Source organism: Phalacrocorax aristotelis, chromosome 5 (genome assembly GCF_949628215.1).
Source record: "Phalacrocorax aristotelis chromosome 5, bGulAri2.1, whole genome shotgun sequence".
Taxonomy (NCBI): Eukaryota; Metazoa; Chordata; class Aves; order Suliformes; family Phalacrocoracidae; genus Phalacrocorax; species Phalacrocorax aristotelis.
The window spans coordinates 66,778,786-66,801,650 of NC_134280.1; the positions used below are offsets into that span (position 1 = coordinate 66,778,786).

At 41.5% G+C, this 22,865-nt stretch overlaps 1 protein-coding gene across 3 annotated transcripts in view; it reads right to left on the bottom strand.

Annotated features, from left to right (window-relative positions):
- Positions 1-22,865, bottom strand: part of NAV2 (neuron navigator 2) — a 233,064-nt gene that overhangs the window by 137,997 nt on the left and 72,202 nt on the right. For all 3 annotated transcript variants that reach the window (XM_075094971.1, XM_075094973.1, XM_075094974.1), the window contains exons 3-4: positions 20,658-20,710; positions 3,848-3,920 (exon numbers count right to left, since the gene is read on the bottom strand). In XM_075094971.1, the coding sequence (XP_074951072.1) occupies positions 3,848-3,920; positions 20,658-20,710 (126 nt within the window). The remainder of the gene's footprint in view (positions 1-3,847; positions 3,921-20,657; positions 20,711-22,865) is intronic.

Below are 22,865 nucleotides of genomic sequence, written 5' to 3' on the forward strand. Positions count from 1 at the left end.
CTTCTCTAGCTGTCACTCTTTTCCTTCAATGTTAGTGGCGGAGCCAGTAAATTTTCTTATTCATATGTTGGCAGCAAACAATACTTGCCTCTTCTTAGCTTCTGTATGATTTACTATGTTAATTACTAGACAGTTGTGCTGGTTTTGGCTGGGATGGGGTTAATTTTCTTCATAGTAGCTACTATAGGGCTGTGTTGGCAACACAGGGATGCTTTCATTGCTGCTGAGCTGGGCTTACACAGCGTCAAGGCCTTTTCTGCCCCTCACCCCACTCCACTGGTGAGGGGCTGGGGGGGGCACAAGGAATTCGGAAGGGACACGGCCGGGACAGCTGACCCCAACTGACCCCAGGGACGTCCCACACCATATGACGCCATGCTCAGTGTATAGAGCTGGGGGAAGAAGGAGGAAGGGGGTGATGTTGGGAACGATGGTGTTTGTCTTCCCAAGTCACCGTTACGTGTGACAGAGCCCTGCTCTCCTGGGGATGGCTGAGCACCTGCCTGCCCATGGGAAGTAGTGAACGAATTCCTTGTTTTGCTTTGCTTGCGGGTGCGGCTTTTGCTTTACCTGTTAAACTGTCTTTATCTCAACCCACAGGTTTTCTCATTTATATCCCTCCGATTCCCTCCCCCATCCCACTGGGGGTGGGGGCGTGAGTGAGCGGCTGTGCAGGGCTGAGTCGCTGGCCGGGGTTAAACCATGACAACAGCAGTGTAAAAGAAAGGAAGAAATACAAAATCAGCAGAAGCCATGGGATAACCTATATCCTGCTGGGTCTGACTTGTGATTTGGCGGGAGAGCAATGAACATTAATCATGTTGTCCCTTCCCCAGTGTGAACAACACTACGCTGCCAACTTTGCACACTGAGGCAGTCTCCCCATCAACTCATCTGCTATTTTTCCTAGATTTTGCATTATATCAAGACAGGTAAATAATGTGAAATTTACTGCATTTTTACAATATTTATATATCATGTAAACGTCAAAATTGACTTTTACTAGGGACTTGGTTGCATTTTCTTTTTAACCATTTCCTGGTAAACGAAGTTTCTGCTATTAGAAGTTTTCGCTCATACTTTCTTTTCTTGACATGAGAATCTTTCTGATTATCATAGAATCATTAAGGTTGGAAAAGACCTCTAAGATCACCAAGTCCAACCGTCAACCCGACACCCCCAGGCCTCCTAAACCATGTCACAAAGTGCCACATCTACATGTTTTTTGAACACCCCCAGGGATGGTGACTCCCCCACCTCTCTGGGCAGCCGGTTCCAATGCCTGACCACTCTTTCAGTAAAGAAATTTTTCCTTATATCCAATCTAAACCTCCCCTGGTGCAACTTGGGGCCATTCCCTCTCATCCTTTCACTGGTGACTTGGGAGAAGAGACCAGCCCCCACCTCACCACAACCTCCTTTCAGGCAGTTGCAGAGAGCCATAAGGTCTCCCCTCAGCCCCCTCTTCTCCAGGCTAAACACCCCCAGCTCCCTCAGCCGCTCCTCATCAGACCTGCTCTCCAGACCCTGCCCCAGCCCCGCTGCCCTTCTCTGGACACGCTCCAGCACCTCAAGGTCCTTCTTGTCCCGAGGGGCCCAAAACTGAGCTCAGCATTCGAGGTGCGGCCTCACCAGTGCCGAGCACAGGGGCCCCATCCCTGCCCGGCTCCTGCTGGCCACACCAGTGCTGATACAAGCCTGGGTGCTGTTGGCCTCCTTGGCCACCTGGGCACATGCTGGCTCATGCTCAGCCAGCATTATAACTGAGCTATCAAGGCATATAAGGCAGGCACAGTACTTGGGCTGACCATACTAAAGCTTCTCCTTGGAGGAAAATGTTTGTTATTGGTGTTGTAACCCAGCTTAAGGATACATCACAGAAAAAGGCAGCTAACCTTCAGCCCCCACTTCTCCTACTAGTTGTGGTAACAGCAGGTTAGAAAAATGTGCTACTTTGATCTCCGTGCTTACAGATCACCTCAAACTTAGTGAGATTACATTTCAAACACATGTTTTCAAGTAGCTTGTAAGATCTCATAGACTAGGATGAAATAGAGGGTCTTCCTTTCAAGGACAGCAAAGAACTCTTTAAGCTATTTTCCAAATTGTCATAATGTAATTTAAAATTGTGATGTTTAACAAGTTTTTTTTACAACAATAGCTTTAATTTTATAGTAATTTTATGAAAGTTTTTATATTTTTGTAATATTTTTTAAATATAATGTGCATATATAACACTTGCATAAATGATGGTTTCACCATGAAGTTCATCCACAGTGGTTATCTGGAATGTATTTCGTAAACATCATTTACCATCAGTAAGGAAAAGCGTGTTTCAGCTAAGATTTCAAAACATGATTATAAAGCACGTGGTGCTGGGTTTTGGAGCTGTGACTTAAAACGGTGTTGATACGGTGCTAGTGTTTTGCCTATTGCTGCGCACAGTGTCAAGGCCTTCTCTTCCACCCCCTGCGCCGCCTTCCCCCAGTGCGGGGGTGGGTAAGATCTGGGAGGGGACACGGCCAGGACAGCTGACCCCAACTGACCAAAGGGATGTCCCACACCATATGGCGGCATGCTCAGTAATAAGAACTGAGGTGTGAGGCAGGAGGTTGTTGGGGAGGTAGCCATTGCTCGGAAACTGGCTGGGCTTGGGGGAGGTGGTGAGTGATTGCCTTTGCATCGCTTGTTTTGTTTCTCTCTTCCTCTTTCCTTCGCTCATTAAACTATCTCTATCTTGACCCATGCATTTTCTCACTTTTGCTCTTCCTATTCTCTCCAGTGCTTAGCTGCCCAGCCGGGGTCAGCCCACCACACCTACACATACTTTCTTGCTTTCTTTGCTTGAACTATACGATTCCTTCAGTGGAAGAAAACACAGCTTTAAACGTACAGGCAATTAAGTTATTCGCACACAAGTAAACGTACATGATTTGATGATATAACCTCCTCCTCAAAACTGTTTGCAAAGAGACTCTGTCACCAAATCTAACTTAAAGTCTCACCTGATGCCACACATCCAATTATTTGTTCTGTGAAGCTCTGAAGGAGATGTCATATAATATATTCAAAATTTGCCTTAGCAGCTACCGAACCCAATTGTTTTTCCAGCGTATTTAAATGAAAGTGTAGGTGAAGCTGGTGCTGACGACAGAAAACTGTTTGATCTCTTAATAAGACAGCAGTTAAACACCTTCTAAGCCAAACAGTACCATACATCCTGACGTATATCATGCACTGGCATAAAGGAGTATAGTACGCTGAGGCATGTTTGGGTTTCAGAAAAATTCTGGTGCTCTTCAAAAGCAGAGTGATTAATTAGAGGTCAAAATGCCTTTTTCTGTTTTTTGTTCAAAACATTTGGATTTTATTGATTCGTACATTTTTGAAACAAACTTTAAAAAACAAAACCTTTCTTTAAAAAAGAAAAGAAAGCCATATACTACTTCTGGTAAGAGAATAATTGAAAAACGAGGAAATAAATCTCCCTCTCAAAAGGCAAACAACCGCCAGCAGTTCATTTCAAATACCGGTAAAAATCTCCACTCTGGTCAATGTGGCAATTACAGAACTTAGATGAGAAATTTCTGGTTTTTAACAAAAAAACAAAGCAGTGACTGAATTCTAATTCCCTCTCATTGCTTATTTTTACAAGTTAGCTGTGTGGCAATTAGGTATATATTTTTACCTACCTTTCATACTGAGGTAGGCAAAAAAGGAGTAGAGACTGTCAAAAGTTTAATTATCCATATTAATCTTCCATTACACTTTATGTGCTGGTTTCAATCACAAGCAGTCATTCAGGTTCCTAATTTAAAATGAAATTTTAAACAACCAGTTGACTCACCTTCTGCTGACAGCCCCTGTATGTTAATTCCCTTAGCAGCCAAGAAACTCAGGCATGCATCTATGTTTTCAATCTGTTCAAGAACAAACCAAAAAAAAAAGAGACAAAGTAAATGCATTGTATTCATCGTTTACTTTCATCTCTCATCACCCTTTATTGCACTCAGTCTTTGTATCACATAAAAAGTCGCTTTGCTCATTATGCGGAAACCATAATATGAAACCTCCTCAGTTATTAAGGTCCTAGATTGATCGAGTATTACGTGGGTCAGGACTTCCTGTTATCTGTACTTGCATGAAGCAAGTTATTTAACGCTCTAACCATGAAAGAGGATCACTACGTATCTTACTAAAGGGTCAAGGATGTTATGCCAGGATTTTTAACCAACAATAAGTATAACAAACATGAAACTGAAAATAAACACGGAGGCCACATTTGCTTGAGAAGGCAGATTGCCACTTGCTCTAGAGTTGACAGCTGGCAAAAGTTTCCAGCCACAAAAGCAGTCAAATATAAAAACTGTAACTGGAAACCTCAGCTGGAATCCAAAGAATGGTCACTCGCGACATCCTCCGTGTGTCAGAAACGACAGGCAGCTCTGGTAGCTCACTGCGGGGCAAACTCCTGCCCCTCAGAGAGGTGGTACAAGGGCATTAAACTGCACAGGATAACATGAATTTTGACGAGGTAAGGTCTTCTGCCCAATGACTCTGACTGTTGGTGACTACAGCTGCTATATGCAGACTGCATTCAAATACTACCTAGCAAAGTCAACTCCAGAAAGGTTGGACGAATTAGGCATTTTTTTCCCCTGTATCTCAACATCACAGCAGAGGTTTTGCAGTAGCTTCACACCTAGTTTCCCACCAAAGCTCTGCTGTCACATTCAGAAGATGCAGAGAGATGCCAGCCCCGCCAGACCACAGCACTTCTGTGCCAAAGCCTACTCTTAGATACCTTGAGAAGCTGCAAGGAAAAACATTTTAGGAAGTACCATGCGTTTCACGTGTGGTTACACGGAAGACTTTTGGGTAATACCACTAAGCAATTTTTGCTTTTTTTCATGGTAATCAGTAAGTGATAAAATAGGGTCCCCATGTTTGAACATCTTGCAAAAGTTGACTTATTAATTCCCAAAATATTGCAAGCAAACACTGCTTTCACTTTACAGGTAAGAAAGCGGATGGACACCAAGGCCCACACTTGCTGTCACATAACTACCTTTCTTCTGTGAAGTTCGGAGACATGAAAAGTAAACATGAAAGATCCAGCTTCCCTGTCAGATCCTGCCTGCCCTCAAAAACATATACAAGCGAGGGCTGGATGGCATTCTGGGGGCTGAGCTCCCAGCACCTGACCTGTGCTTCCCGACCCTCTCAAGGTAATAAAAAAAGTACGTGGGAAGGTGCCAGAAAACCTCCAGTATGGATTGCTCACAAGGTATTTTCATTTATTGTCTATAACAATAAAAACATTCGCTTTTATTGGGGGGGTTGTGTAAGTTATGGGCATTACCTAATTGTGATTTCAACAATTATAAACACTAACATACTCGAAATTTTTATCAACCTTATTATACTTTGAGACATATTCCACCAAAATATAAAGAGTATATAGTATACTTTGAGGATACTATATACTTCCAAACCCAGGCAGACACCAAAGAATACATTTCTATAAACTTCAGACCTTAAAGCTTGTAATGGAGTACAGTTCAAAGGTTCATTTATCCACAGTTCAGTATGATATGACCGTCGGTATCTACCTGTTTCTTTCCTCAGTGCTCAACAACCCTTTCAAGTTTTCAACATGGCTCTTTTATTGAGGTGATTTGGGACTTTGCCGGGAAGCCAAAGTTTACCTTTTCAAAAATAAACACCACACAAGAGCTTCAATCCATTTCTACCACCTGCACTTAACAAGTCTTCATCATTTCAAGAACATTTCCAGTCTTCTGCAGCTGTGGACAGATTTCTCTTCTCCTAATAAGGATTACTTAGGTTAGTGAGTAAAGACAAGCAGTATCTCATCTCCAGATCTGCAGTTGTAGAAACTCAAAATAGCTCCTTCAATCCTGCCTCGCTTCTCTTCCCAGATCCCTCATCTTTGCTCAAACTCTCCTTTAGGACAGAGTGACCACAGGATTAAGGTTTACTGCTGGGTAGCAAGTTCCTCAATGGTGCCCTCATTCTTGGTGCTACACAGTTGTCCTTGCTGACTTCCTAATCTCATGCTCATTGCAGAGCTGATTCAGATTTAAGAAGCCCCCTTTAAAATCACAACCACCTCTTCCCTGGGACAAAGCCACAGTTTTTACAGAGCATTTTAGCCACCTAATTAAGACATATGGCTCCCACCCCCAGACTGGTGGATGACTCCCCAGCAGAGCACTAGTGTATCTGGAACACGGGTTGAGCGAACTGGACGTCGCTGCCTCAGGCTACCCTTGCCGTGTCAGTTGTAATGCCCGGCTAAAGGCTGTAAGAAGCAGGCACGTTTTGGTGCTGTACTGATACAAAAAAAAGAATGAGGGGGGGAAAAAATACACAGCAATATAAAATGCAAAGAAAAGATTGCAGGAAGTGGACTACCAAAAATCTATTCTTGTACAGAGATTTATATTATTACATATTATTATTTTACATATGATTTTGCAGTCAAGAATTCTTAAGAATCAAAACATTACAGAAACAGGAAAATGTCCTATTTCACTACTTAAAACCAAGTACGATAAAATAAAGAGGTAATAGCAAAGGCCTGCAAAAGCAAACAGCTTACATTCAGAAAATAAAGTACTACAGTAAGATCCTGTGGGGTTGCACAGCACTGCACGTACAAGGAACTCACTAAGAAAACAAAACTGAAAGACAAAAAAGCATCAGTGATTCTGTTAACATTGACGCAGTATCATCTGTGATACTAATAACGTTACATGGCAGAATGACAGGAATGTGAGCAATTGGTTGATTTTGAAGGAAATACAGAGCCCAAAAAAGGAAAACAGAAAGAAATCTGGGGAAATTCAAGAAGAAAGTGAAATGCAGAATTCAGGTCTATAGCTGAAATAATTAAAACTTAGTGTTGATAGAAATTCAGGGTGCTTCTCACATAAAAGTGATTTATGTGAAAAAAGTGATTTATGTGACAAAAGTGATTTAGTGAAACTACTGGAAAGCAGCTCTGCTGCAAAGGACCTGGGAGTGCTGGCAAACAGCAGGCTGACCCTGAGCCACCACTGTGCCCCTGTGGCCAAGAAGGCCAATGGTATCCTGGGCTGCATTAAAAGGAGTGTGGCCAGCAGGGCGAGAGAGGTTATCCTCCCCCTCTACTCTGCCCTAGTGAGACCACATCTGGAGTGCTGTGTCCAGTTTTGGACCCCCCAGTTTAAGAGGGATGTGGAACTGCTCCAGCAAGTCCAGCGGAGAGCTACCAAGATGGTCAGGGGGCTGGAGCATCTCCCTTGTGAGGAAAGGCTGAGAGACCTGGGTTTGTTCAGCCTGGGCAAGAGAAGACTGAGGGGGGATCCCATCAATACCTATAAATATCTGAAGGGTGGGTGTCAGGAGGGTGGGACTGGACTCTCTTCAGTGGTGCCCAACGCCAGGACAAGGGACAACGGGCACAAGCTGGAACACGGGAAGTTCCACTTACATATGAGGAAAAAAACCCCTTCCCTGTGCGGGTGCCAGAGCAGGGGCACAGGCTGCCCAGGGAGGCTGTGGGGTCCCTTTCCTGGGGACATTCAAACCCTGCCTGGACGCGGTCCTGTGCCCCTGCTCTGGGTGTGCCTGCTCACGCAGGGGGTGGGACGGGATGAGCTCCAGAGGTCCCTTCCAACCCCCACCATTCTGGGATTCTGTGATTTGTGCCCAGCTCCAGTGTGAAAGGGCTCACGCTCACTTGGCACTCTGGAGCCTCATAAAAGGCAAAAGCCTTGAATGCTCTACCAGGGACCTGTCTTCTGCCCCAATGAGTGCCGAGAATGAAAGCAGTGGGGTTCTGATGTGAGGGGTGCAATCGCTGGTTTTTCCTGTTGTAAAAACCCCAAAATAAGAAAGGTACTGAAATCTTCAGATGTCAAACAGCTTAAGGTGTGACTACTATTTTGTGGCCACTGACCTGAGTGAAGAACCTTAAGTTTAGTTGAAATGATCTAATGCATCACAAATCATGTTGCTTGTCTAGAGAATCGTTTCCAACAGTGTAACATTTAATGAATTTCACCTCTAATAGCTCCAAGGAAGGATCCTGTCTCTATCACTTGCTGCATTAACCTAAGAACTAGCTATTTATAATCTGCAAATATTGTTTCATGGAAAAAGGTCCCCCAGTACATATAGGGTTGGAGATAGCAAGCTATTCTGAAGTAGCAGCACGGTAGTTAGACCATTTAGATGTATGAACCTAGGATAGAAGTGAAGTTCGTGGACAGATCTCAGCTGAGGAAAGACCTAATGACCCTGCATCGTGGTAACTTCCGACACAAAGTACAGCTGCCTCCTTCAAAGTACAGTATGCAGCAGCAAATAGTCACTGAGACTCTACAGGCCCTTTCTTGGCCAAGTGCATGTATTGCTTAAACCCTTTAAGCAGATGTGAAAAGGCTGGATTTGCCAAAGGGGCGTGTATATTTTCTTTTTCACTGTGAGCTACAATTCTTTTTTGGCTGACAACTCTGATTTCTCATTTGCTTTGCCAGCAATGTTTAACGCAGCAGAAGAAGAGCAGGAAAGATGGCAGTTGGACGCTTTCATTTCCCACCTACCCAAAATAAGAGAAAGCTGTGCAAAAGGAGAAGGAAAACCTAGGACAGACATCCACAGTGATTATCTCACCCACACACATTACCAGTAGTGTCTAAAACCAAGCCTTGCCTTGTTACACTTCCTGGCCAAAAGCATCAAATGAATTTGCAATTTCAAACCGCCATGTATAAACTGTTTCAGGTATAGTCAACTATGGAAGCGCATTATCAGCCCCACACCCTATACGATAGGTATTCATTCTGAAATCTTGGTTGGCGTGCAGGGACGACGGCTGAACCCGCAACTCGAGGGGCTGCCCACCTCCAGGGGCTCCTCCTCCTTTCTTATAATTAGGAGGTGATATGAAAAAATAAAAACCCATAGAAATAACCTTCTGTTCAGACATAATATATCAAGTGCCACAGCTCCCATCCTCATGTTCATAGAAGCAAAATGCATTTTCAGTCAGCTACTTGAAAACTTCTTAACATGAATCTCTGGGTGGCATTTGTTACCTGACAAGACGAGAGCAGAAGGCGTCATGGCTAACGAGTATTGCACACGTGTAACTTCGAAACACCAGACCAGCCTGTGGAAGCAGCAGTTGCTTTGTTACACCTGTAAGACCATCAGCCTCTTGGTGGAAAAGCAGGATTAAAAACTAGTGGTCGCACATATTTAGTGATTTCTAAGTACTTTTGTGAAGGATGTCGTTGCACGTCATTGTTTTCATTCCCACCAGACCTGCACGCTTCTTGTTCCTTCCTAGCTTCTCCACACATGAAACTCAAGTACGCACAAATTTAACTGCTCCACTGAGTTTCTATGTGTGGACTAGAATACGTTTACTTAATTCTAATTTCACTGTAACATTCCCAGGTATATTACTCAGATTTCCCTCTATTCTTAAAAGTACCTTACAGTAATCACGCATTTCCGACAACTCTAGCTGCCAGACTTGGACGAGTTTTTGCATGTCATATAAGTGAAATCTCAATTTCTATTCTTGTCAGTGCTTGAAAGAAAAGGAGTCAGAAAACATGTCCTGGCCTGTATGAGCAGAATAGGACACACCGGAAAAAAACCACCCCAAAACCAAACAGGGCATGTAGCCTGTAAATGGAAACCCATACATGGGCAACAATATATGTTCAACGTTGAGTGTAATAGACAAAGGCTTGAATATGGAAACTGTCTACAGCCAAAGCTGTACATCCAACTATGCCAAGTCAAATACACAAAGTAAATTATAACTAGCGCTGCCCTTGTGGCAGATACAGCTGTTTTTCTCAACAAAAATCAGATTTAAACTTATTTTAGGTTCCTTCACTTAGAAACCACAGGAAGTTTCTCATGTTATGATGCAAAACCTCCGCTCCTGAATTTTACAGTGATAGACGTGACATTCTTATGAGCTTATGCAGAAAACCCACTGCTTATATTGAAACCAGTGCTTTCCATTGAACTTGAGGCTCCATGTTATGTCCAGTATATTAATTTTCGAAGATGGAAAAAGAAGATTGATTTAACATTAAATTTTTAAGTTCCACAAACCCCTACGCGATATTCCAGCAGACTTCAAATATAATGTAGAAACTAGGGAAGAGCCTAACACAAGCTGTTTACAGCAAGCTGTTTAAGACAAAATGTATTCCTTGTCTGTATTTTCAGATCAAGATTTTGTACTCAGTATTTTTATGTCAATGTGTAGGAAGAGCCTTAAAATCTTAAGTTATTGCATTGATAATCCTCAAAACCCTGGAGTTTTGGGGGAGGGAGGGTCCTCCCCTCAAATAACGTCAACGTTGGTACTATTCCCTAAACATAATTTTAGATATATATATATATAAAAGAAATGCCAAGGCAAAATTGCAAATTCAATTTTCCCCAGAAGGATATAACTACTAACTATTACTGGTTTGTTTAAAATACAACTTCATTTGCAGTTCTCCTAATCAAAATGTATCTTTTTTTAAAAGAAAATCATACATTGCTTCAAGTGTTCATACGCTGCTCCTGACTATTTGGATAAAATGTCTCTCAAATTTAAGTTTCAGGATTTCAACAGAACTTGGTGGATATCTCAGAAGAGAAGTAACAGATATAAGGTAAGGGCAAATGAAGTTAATCCATCTTCTGAAGCCAGGTTGTAACACATCTAGACACAGAAACAAAAATCTATTATCACAGGCACACAGTTTGCACATCTACGTGAAGCGTTGACCCTCTCTGTTACAATTACATTATTTTGGGTTTTTAAAGAAAAGGACTGTTTGGGCACTGACCTAAGGCTGGAGAACTAGCCTCAGCCTCACCTCTTGCACCCCCTTCTCTGTGACCCTGGGTAAAACCTTTGCTTCCCTGTGCCCCAGCTCTTCCTCTGGAAGTAATGGGACAAATACCACCTCTCTACTTTATGATATGCTGTTAATATTCAATATTCACTCACAAGATGCCCAATATAAACGGGGGCAGTAAGTACCACAGAGAAAGCTGCGATTTGTGATGGCCGAGATTGCTAATCGCATCGGAGCATCTAAAGGGCACTCTTTTATTGTAAACGGTTTCAGGCAATCCCGTGCGACTCTCAGGGCTTGCCAAAGCTCATCTGGTCTGGGAGAGGCAGATGGAAGGGTTGTAGAAATTTTCCTAGTTTATTTTGAAATTTAGCTTTTAATGGGTTTTTTTTAGGTTTATTTATACAAAACTGAAACTTTCCTATGAGGGAAAAAAAGTAAAGGGTAATTGCTCTGAAAAATATCCCAGGAAATATTATTTTTGGATCAGCTTTTCAGCATCAGGCCTTAAATATATTTGAAAAGTTGAAGTGGATAATTTGAAATCTTGAGACGTCCTAAATCACAATTTGTTCAGCAACACGTTCAACTTTGCAAAAGAGATATCAACAGAGTATCCTGCCTCTGGAGAATCATTCATTTAGGATATAGATGAAACTCTTCACTGGTCTCAATAGATACTTGACTAGATTTTAGTACATACCACACCAACTGTATGTTATTGGCACTAAATCTCTGCTTATGTATAACTGAAGACAGGAACAGATGGGGAGAAGCCATGGCTGTGCTCAGTAAATACATAACGAAGGAGGCAGCAGGTCCCATGAACGCTTCATTTCCACCTTCCCTGCTCACTGGGAACCCTTTTCCATCCAGGGCTTCCAGACTGAGAGTTATGTTTCTAGTGCTCTGCTGTTGGGATTAAATGTAAAATAAGATCGACAGCTAGTTAATGTGGATTTCTTCCCAAAACATCCTTGAATTCTACATAAACCAATATTTCTAAAGGAGCATAAATGCTTAAAAAGGACTGACATGAAAACCACTCATTTCAGTAAGCACTGGGTCTCGTACACAGCTGTATCTCCTCAAATACTACCTCGAGTGTTGAAGGCTCTGTGTATCATTAACCTGAACTTGCAGCAGTAATCCAGAATTTAATAAAACTTGTGTAGAAAGAACTACACAGAACATTTTATCACCAACAGAGCTTTTACCTCCGGTGAAAAGTTTCGTATTTATACTGCTGCACTCTATTAAATGATTAATTATAAAAATAAAATAACCTACCAATCAAAAACTGATTTTCAGTAATGCAAGTAAATTACAGGTGCTCAGTTACTGTGAGTGGGATGATAGTACACCAGCAAATGATCTGGTTTCGTTTATTCAAACACACACAACTTAAGAAGTAGTAATGGTCATCTCACAGCTGTGTCACGTGAAGGACCTCTTGCAATGTAGTCATTGACAGTTGTTCATTTCTAAAAAAGACCCCCGGGAAAGGAGCTACCAAGGCAGCCCGTTCCCAGGCGCAGCGTACCCTCTCCCTTTGGCCGACGTGCATACTTATGTCTCGGGACCCCAGGGTCACAGCTTCACCTGTTCCCAACGGATTTATTTTGGTGGCTGGAGGGACACCAACACATATGTGCCCTCTCCTTCCTTGCGCCTGGTTCCTGGATAACATCTCCTACTGAAATGCTCCTGCACAATTGCTTAGAACGAGAGCAATAGTGCTGTTTAGCTCAGGCATTAAATATATAAAAATAATCCTATGTAAAAAGCAAAAGAAGAAACTTTTCTGGATATGTATTACTTTCACAGACTACTTAATTAAAATAACAATTATCGCACAGTTACAGTGTATAAAGAATGGCTGAAATCAAAGATTTATGACAAGACACACGGACATGGACAAAAAGTTAATTTCTCTGGGCTGTGCAATCCTTTGTAAAAGCTACGATCTGTTCCAGACATTCAATAGTGAAGAGCTTAGTATTGCACGCCCTGTAAAAAGGAACAAAGACCTAGGCACTAGAAGAAACTGCCACACAAACAGCTTTAATTCTTACGTCACAAACCTGACAGAGAAATTTAAAACATTCTTGTTTAATGTGAAGTTTCACTGTACTGTTTTTAAGCAGTGCAGCAACCAGTGGGGTTTCTGTTGAGAAACAATGCACAACTCAGAAACCGGAGTTAATCTACGTAAGCACGTGTGGATACCTTTTGTTATCAACCTAAGCTTTAAACTTGGATTAGTGTGAATTTGCTGACATTTTGGAAGACTACAAAGTTTTCTTCACAGCCGAGGTTCAGAAAAAGAATTAATTTCCCAGAAAGGAGAATAATAATTGACTTTTCACTTCCACCTGTCCTCAAATCAACTTAGCCATTTTTTCCTTGGTTAGAAAAGGCTCAGATAAAGTTAATCCTCAATAAAAACCATAATTTATCTCTGACAGACTCCACGCAAAATTTAGTCTGAGCGCAGTTTTTGCTATTGGTACCGAATTCAACACCAACAGAGTCTTGGTGAAGTTAATACAATCCACTGCCCCTAACGCAGCCTCACCAAGAGTGCAGTTTCATACGTTGCATGTGCCCCAATACGCAAGTGTGGGAAGTTGAAGACTGTCATCCATAATTCCCATTTTTCCCCATTTATGCAAAACACAGCGAGAAACTATGTATTTGCAGAGTATTGCATAAAAGGTATGTTTGTACAATAATTTTACATATATCTTAAGCATGGCAAAAAATTAATTATTTTTCTAGGCTTTGGTGCAGCTGTAAATACATAAATGAAAGATGTGGAGATCTCCACATACGCATGCGAAATGACCCTGGCCCCTTAACGCATTTGCTGCTTCATATATGCAGTCCACACCGGGGGCAGAACCACAGGTATTCACAAAGCGTTAGTTCAGCTTAAATTAACAATTAAATAAATGATCAAATAGAATCTAATTCTGTCTTTATAGTTAAGCTCACATCTTCCAGTTTTTCCATAAAAGTTACTTTTTAAGTCAGCTCTCTGTTGCTCTTTAGCAAACCTCACGCTGTTTAAGAGACAGATGATGTCCAAGTCCTTGCATCGCTGTATAAGGCAAAAGAACCCTCAGGGACCACAAAGACGATCCCTTATGGGAATGACAGACTGTCATCAGCCATGTCTCCAAAGGTACCACATACATCCACCCAACGGACAGAATAGCACGCACATACTGCTTTATCTCCCATCTCCGCAAGTGCAAGAATTTTGGAAGCCTTTCTCTCCAGAAATTAAACAAATATCTGCTTAGTGACACTTGATCATGCCTTATGGCAGGGAGATGTATATATTGGCCTCTCCCAATCCAGCCTAGCTCTATTTATCATGTTATTTTCTACGGAGCGGGTAAGGGGGTGGCTTATGGTTTTATTTAGACTACAAGCTCTGCAACATAGAAAACTATGACCCAACCACGCCTGTCTCACTGATAACAATACACAAATGGTAAGCATAATAGCATAACAACAGTCTGGATCTCTGGAAAAAAATTGAGACACTAGAATGAATTTTATCTAGGAGCAACAGTCATCATGAAGTGAGGAGGAAGGACATCTAAGTACAAGCAGCCTGGCAGATCACCTCTGTAGTAAATCATTCTTGTCTATGTGACAACGCGGGTTCATACACGACCAAAAGAAACACAGGATGCTTAGAGAAAAGGCTTTAAACATGCCTAAACTCAATATTTGGCCAAGCGCCTCCAGAGGCAGCTGAAGGAGCTAAGCTGGTGCCTGCCACTGGCCAGTCTGGCAGGGCTCCGCGTAACGTCTTCCCCTCCAGCTAACCTTCAGCTGTGAGGAAACATACCACGGGTTAAGGCCAAGAGGTACCCATTTGTTACTGTAGTAACATTAAACCAGATTAAATTTCTAAACATAATACTGACAGCAAGATACAAACTCCCCAAGTGAGGCAAGGGGAAGGCTTACCAGAGGATGGACAAGTTTCCTTTACTACATTTCTCAGAACAAGCTCAGGGTAGGATAACTTGAAAGCATATGGCTATATTTAGCCACTGGGATACGTTTCCAAAAATCCTATGCCAGGAATTTGCGGGGCGGGGGGGAAATGCTTGTGATGCTTTTGATCTTCCTGGTGGAGCTGCTCCCCTGAATCAGCAGCACATGCCCAAGCAGCAGAGCCCTCCTGCTTTGGGGGACGGGCGGCCAATCAACCAGACTTCAGCCCCAGCAACCCGGAGGGGTTTGGAGCACCCGCCTTGCAGATTTACTGCGGCTACCTACAGCGATGGTTAGACAACACCCAACACCAACATATAGAAATGCTCAAAATGTTTAGAGGAGCAGGTTAAAGTGGACGCCTACTCCTTGAAGAGCAAAGATAAAATTATTTTTCATGAGAAAAATACAAGTAACTAAAAATTATTTTTTTTTATAGCAGTCCTACAAAACACATCAGCTCACCCGCTTCGTGGATATTACACACAGAGTTAGCTGCTCAGGTGATACAGATGGTTTCAGCTCATATTATTCCTGCCAGCTGATTCACTGATGTGTACCCAGCTACACCCTTTAAGTTTGGGCCATATCACAGCAGCATTCACATCTATTATCTCAATTCTTTGAAGAAGAAACCCACAGAAATATGTACAGCATGTGCCATACACACAAACAGTAATGAAGACTTCAACATCTCACGCTCTTTTCTCCAGTAAAAAAAGATTCATTAAGCAGGGAATAGAGCCAGCAAGAGTCACACTGAGGAGGGAAGTGGACACCTGGCTCTAACAACTTAATTCAAACTCCCAGCGCTGCTCATTTGAAAACCAGGGTCCCTACCAGGCTGGAGAATTTTCATACAAGCTGTTCTTTGACTTTGGGTGTCACATACATTACAGAACAGCTCATTTTCAGAATAAAAGAAATTGGTCAAATATTGATCTTGCAAACAAAGTGAACATATTGAAAACATGGCCTTCATCTCAACTTTCATACAGTCCTGGGGGAGAAATGCAGGCTTTGACCCATGCTGCACTGCAAGATTCTTCACATTTGCAAGACAAACAGTAGCAGAAAGACTAAATAGTATTATTTTACTAGTACAGCTGTTATCTGCATCAGAAAGGGATGATTCTTCAAAAACTTCTGGTCAACACATACAGACAAAAAACCCTCCTCTTTTGTTATTTGATAACACAGATACTTATATACACAAAGTGATCATCCTTAAAAATAATAAAACCCAACCACAAACCCGCACGAGAACCACAGTTATTTCCTACCCTATTTATGGGAGGGAACTGTGGCCTTGGTTCAGCCTACATTGCTTTCTTTTGCTCCAAATTCTTGTCTTGGATGTCCCACAACTTCCCCAGGCTTAGCATGGAAAGATGAGAGCCTGCTTTACCCACCTACAGATTCCCCCATCCTCTCTCCATCCGCACTGACAGCTTTGCTACCGCTCCACTCCTTCAGGCTTCAGCAACGAGGGTAACGCACTATTGCTTCTCAGACTTTCACACCTAACATTTTACTTCTTTCTAGAGTATCATAATCTGCGATTGTTGGTTGGTTGGGGTTTTTCTTAATATTTAACCTTGGAAAAAATAATTTTATTTTCTCATCAGTCCTTTTTCATACTTACATCCATACATAGATATGTCTTATCTCTTCCCACTGCCACATTCAGTATTTCTTACCTTTCCATTCAAGGTGGGAGAAAACCTCTACCTCTCCTGTCAGACACCTCGCTGCTACTTCTTCTATTCCTTCTTCCAGTCCCAACTCCAGTTGTGTTTCAGCTAATGCCTGTGTCTGCCATCACAGCCCTTCACTGGCAATATCTTCTCTCTTCTTTCTCTTTAAGCCCATGTTTTTAAAAATCAACTTTCTTCACTCGGTTGTCTCCCCAGTCACTTCTAGTTTAGCTGATATGGAAATTCTCTTTCGTTCACCTCGCTCTCCACTTCAATGCTCTGACCTTCCAAACATCTTGTCCTTTGCCTTCTTTTTGTATCATCTGATCTTTACCATTATCTCATCTGTTATGATTTATCACTTGCATGTAATAGGTAACACAACAACCTCCCTCTCTCCCCCTCGTTGCAGTGCTATGCAAAAAGCATACATTAATGTACAAGATAGTAAAATGCTCAGCTCTCGCACTTGTGCTGAAACGCTGCTGTGAAACTTCCTTCAAAAACTGTGAGCATTTTACACAACATATTTCCTCACAGACAGACCACAGCCCCTATAGGACAAGGCTTCTAGACTGCCATTACAGCCAGACCTGATATACAACTCTATTTTTTGTTTGTTTACTTTATAATTTTACAAATACAAGTGATATGAACCCTTTTACGATAAGTAACATTCAGCACTTGCAAAGGTACCCACATGAGTAAGAATCACCTACACTACCCAGAAGGGCATGGACTAAACAACCTCCTATATAGTCTAGAGTCCGCAGGATGCCAAATATTAATCATCCCCCAAACAAGAGGCAAATTCAAAGAAAGAAAGAAAGACAGAAAGAAAGAAAAAGATCCCCGTTTTCCTATAACCAAACAATATTAGCAGAGACAGATAGCCCTACTTGGGTTTATCAACCTCTGTCTTTTCTTCAGGAACATGTAGGAGAGGAAACCGGTCTTGGTTTACCCTCCTTTGTCCTGTTCTCAAGAAGCATGCCAATATTTTCTTGTGCTTCTTTCTATAAACCTAAACGCAGTTGTGGCGACAGACTCCAAACCTTCTTGGTCCCAGAGCCGGTGTTCCATACAACCATATCCTCTGCTAACCACAGGATTTTCTGCATGCCAGCTGGAACTAATCAGCACAATTACAGGCTTTTGTTTGGAGGAAATCTACAGTATAAAAACATAGAGGTTTGGAGAAAAAAAAACCACCCTGAAACAGGTCTTATGCACAGGACAAGATATAGAATAGTCTATAATTGATTGTACAAAAGCCAGCCAACTCTTATCTGGAGCAAAGGAAGAGAGGGATACTCCCCTCAGCAGAGAAACCCAGACAAGATGACGAGGGGGGATAGGTTCTCACCTAAGTAATTTTTCATGGAGCCAGTTGGAGGCTTTGTCATGTCATTTCTGGCACTGGGACTAGGTTGATAAGCACTGATGGTCCCAAATGGTTCTGCAGTACTAAACTTAATTTGACAAGGCTTATTAGCACTGGCTTTGAGCCTGACAGACCCAAGCTGTCTCTAATGCTTAATTTGGGCAAATTTGTATGATGCTCTCCAACACTGTAGCAATGGGAACAACAATGCAAAGAGACCTGATCTGGCTCTGTGTTGAGCTCTCTAAGGTTTGGTGGGCTTTACTGGCTTAGGACTGTGCCACATGGAAGCAAATATACTTGCTTTCACACCCCCTTTAATGGGCTTGGAAGACACGGATTTGCTCCAGCTTTCTAAGCTGATACATCTGGCTGGACGTGAGCTGGCTCTTCACAATCCAGCTTCAGAGACAATTCACATGTCTCTGCTCATGGCATCGTAAGTCTACAGATGAGGTAACTGCCACAGGGGGAAAAATGGTAGTAGAAAGCTTCCCTCTAAACTCTGTTGTATTTCTAGTTAATGAGCAAAGTTAAAAATCTTCATTTACGGTGCCTTCCCATCCACCCTGCCCCAAATCTACTCATCTGTGATGCCCACCTTACAGACACTATAATATACACGTGGACACCTGTAACTGAAAGATTCATTTGAAAAAATAAGACTAGACATCACCTGGTTGAGCGTTTGAACTGACTGGATAGCCTTGCAGCAGCCACCTCTCTGAAACAGAAGTACCAGACACAAAACACCAGTTCCCACATTCTGGAAAATGGTTGTAAGCTATACTAAGAGGAAAGTGCATTAAAACACAGAGGATGAAGACTGCCATATCTTTAAAAAACAAAACAAAAAACCAAACCCAACACCAAAAAAATCCCACTGTAACAAAAGCATTTTTCCTGGAACGCAGGAGCCCTGGAGAAGGGTTGTCTCCTTAAACACTACAAGTTATTGTGCGAACACATCCTCTGTCACGATACTTATGATACTTATCTTCTTGCCCTAGGATCTTTACTGTAAAATGATAAAGAGCTCTGTAAGCATGTGCACTCAATGACAGCAAGCTATAAGCATAATCCTAGTTTTTCTCATGTGAGGAAAACCGCTGGGGATGCCTAGCTATGACTGACGCACTACGTCTCATGAGCGGGGAACACGGTCCCACTCGCTCCACCCTCCTGAATGAGCAGCCAGAATAACACCAGAGCCTCAGAGGAGGCCGTACAGAGCAAACACTTCTTTCCAGCACTCTTCACAACTCCTGACCCAGCACATGCCCTCTGCATGCCTCTGGTTATAACCAGATCTGACTTCTATAAGCAACCTACAGCGTGCATCTGCCTATCCAACAGAAAACCGGTTCCTTCATTGAGAATAATGACTTAAAGTGACTTTTAGCTACAATGGCCTGGAATTTGTTACAGACTCCAGTCCTGAATGAAATTCAGTTTACGATACACTTGTGGAACATTAAATTATAGTAATTGTCAAAATTTCCTCAATTATTTATACTCTAGACAGCTGCTGTGGCTGCAGCAAGAATAGCAACCAACCTCTTCAAAGCAGTAAAAAGTAGCAATGATAAATCTTTTAGATGGCTTTCTTGTTACTGAGCGCTTGCTCCACGGGTTTAAGTAAGATTGCTAACTTCCAAGAAACCACAAAAAGCCAAAACAGAATAGCAGAACGCAGTCTGGTTTCTGACTTAAGATGGCAAACTCCCATCAAATCTTTAATCTTTCCTTTAACCACGTGAGTGGCTGTGCTCAAGTCGCAGTTGTGGAGGTAGGGGCAGTTGGGTCTTAAAAATCAAAACCATTGAAATAGCTTCACACCCCCCCCAGATATTCATGTATCCCAAAGACAGCATTTGCAATGCAAAGGGGAGAAAGGGGAGATTTAGAATTTATATTATATTTTTTCTCAAGATACAGAATAAGCTTCTTTAAAAAAATCATAAATCTAAACACTTCTAGGATGCATTTTAAAAATCAGTTTCTTCTCATCTGTGTTCTTAGCACAGTTCTGCCTATAATTTTAGCTTCACCAATACTCACAGAAGACATACTCTTGAGGTACTACATGCTTTTAACTTTACTGCACTAATATTTGGCACTTCAGTTTTAAATATTATGCACAAGCAAGATATAAAACAACTTTTAGAAACCAAAACCTATCAGTCAAAACCAAGTTGCGTATATAAAACTTCTTGAAGTCTGCAATTTGAAATTCGAAAAATCACGTTTAGTGCATTTTACTCATTTATTTGGTTGGTTTTTTTTTTAAGGATATAGGCATCCTCTGATTAGTCCAACTTTAAAATAAACATCTAATTCTGCTTTTGCAATACCACAGTCTATAGAGAGGAACAGAATTTTATTTTCATACATGCCTGTACCTATGTGACATTTCAGAAATATGAAATACCAATCTAAGAACAACATTGGTTTTAAGTATGTGATAAATTATAAGGCCTAATTCAACTACTGTGGAGTACAACAGGGCAAGAACTGCAATATTAATATTCTTCAGATTATACTTTTGCTCTCACTACTGTGAAAAACTCATTAAAAATTGTTATTAAAAGTCTCAGGCACTGAGTTCACACTCACTCAACTCGATAATCAGCCACGTACGCACAAACAACAGACCACTTTACTACTTACCATTTGAGACCTATTTTTTGGGCAGCCATTGATGTCTTCAATCTTTTCATTTGCTGAAAAGCAAAAAAAAAAAAAGAGGAGATAAAGCAAAAAACTATATCAAGGATGTTTATTCCAGTTATTTCCAGAGCACTTGCTGCTAGCTAAATGAAGAGGTTTCAGACTATAGTTGTCCAGTCAAAGTGAACATATGAAACACTGAGACCCATCAAAAAAAAGCAGCTGGAGTTTTCTAGTGGGTCATGCCTCCAGAGACAGCTGGGGGCAGAAAACAACTGGTGTGACAACATCTTGTACAGTGACGGGTAACTCCTTTAAACTACGAAAAAGATTTAAGCTCTGGAAACTGCATCGCAGCCAGGTGGAAAAGCGAACACTACATATGTATAGATGGTTGCATGTCAATTGATTTGCTTGTAGAATGAATATATATTTTAAATCTAGATGGGGAATTTATGATCAATAACTATTTTTTATTTTCTTTTTTCCTTAAAGCACAAAGCACAAGACTACTTTTCAAGCTTCTTGTCCATGGCTTAACGTGCAACGCAACTTGCAGAAAAAGATATAGTTTCAAGTTTTAAAGTCCCAAGTGAAATAATGAAGTTGTTGAGGTGGTTAAAAGTTTGCCTTAGAGTCTCAGTTTGCTCAGTTTCACATTCCAGTCTTGGACCCTGAAACAACTCATGTGCTAGACTGAAGAACCAGTTTGATATATATCCAAAATTTGGCTTCTCACAGTTTTTTCACTGTAATAAAGGTAGACGTTCACACGCCATTTGATGAATCAAACAGATTTGCCTCCCATCGATTCTTATATTAAAAGCTGTATTTTCTACCAGCCCCGTGTTCTCAGGGCGTCAGTCAGGACTCCATCTCATTTCATGTCTTTCTTCAGTTAGGAGTATCAGATTTGGCACCGTATCCCAACAGCAGTCATAACAACGACAAACAAAGTAGTAACATAACTTCACTCTTGGCTGGTATTCCCCCTTTTACACACCAAAGCGTCCCAGTACACCTTTATGCCACAACAATGCATTTAAGAATCGATGCTAATCTGAAAAAGATTGCAGCTAAATCCACTCTACTGATCCCCAGAGTGGTCTATCAGCCTCTACACACAAAGAGCACACATTTCTTTCAGGTGTGTGATCCCTGATTTGGTCATACAGAAACAAAAATTATTTCTTTATATCCCATTTACAAATCCTGTGCCCCCATCTTTTCATATTCACTATCTCTCAGTTTAGTGTCATGCAACACCTTTATGAACAAAAGTTACAATACTTTAAAAAGCTATAGTCCTATAAATTTGCACTGTTCGTAATTATTACTTGAAAGGAGACCAATTACCTTTTCAATGAGCTTCCTCTTGTCTGGGACACGTGTACAGAGATAACTCTGATAATCCAGGTAATTTTGTTTATCTTCCTTAAAAAACAGTAGGTTTTTCCCTGGTCCCGCAGAACTTTCGATATGTTACACGACGCATTTAAAACCAACGTTAGCAAACCATAAAGTTTATTACCTGCTGTTCTTAAGCTGTTGTATGCAAACTACCGAGACTCACCTGCTTGAAACTGCCTAAACTCTTAGAAATTTGTTTCCAAGATTCTGCTGCAATATAGCACCTGACTTTTTCTGAATTTCTTTTACTGTGCAAATATAGAACCAAAGTATTTCCTCAACACTTTGTGGGTATTGCTACAGGCTTGGAGGACAAGCTTGGGTCTAGCGGTGTACCCAAAGGTTACCCCCATAAACCCTATAAACTAACAAATACACCGTTCCGTAACATGGAAAAAATTAATGGCAAATGAAAACGTAAGCTGCCTCAAATTTTTCTGTCAGAAGAACTTTATATCCAACACACCAACTCTTTGGGATGTTCCCTCTTCATCCCCTTCCTCTTTTACACTGAGGTTATATTACCATTCCCACCTAAAAACCATTCCTTTTGTCCTCGTACCTTTCTATCAGCTTGCAAGATGTCATCAGCTATCCTTGTACTCTTCTGATCAACCTCCACTGATTTGTAGCTTCTTTATTTCAATACTATCAGTTTCCTGCATTTTCCAGCGCTCTAGAATTTTGATTTGTTTTTCAAGAGCTGTTTTTACTTCCTCTCAAAAGCTATGTTACACCAAGGCAACTTTCCCTCCCACTTGTGAGCTTGCAGTTTTTTGTCCACCAGTTGATGATTCT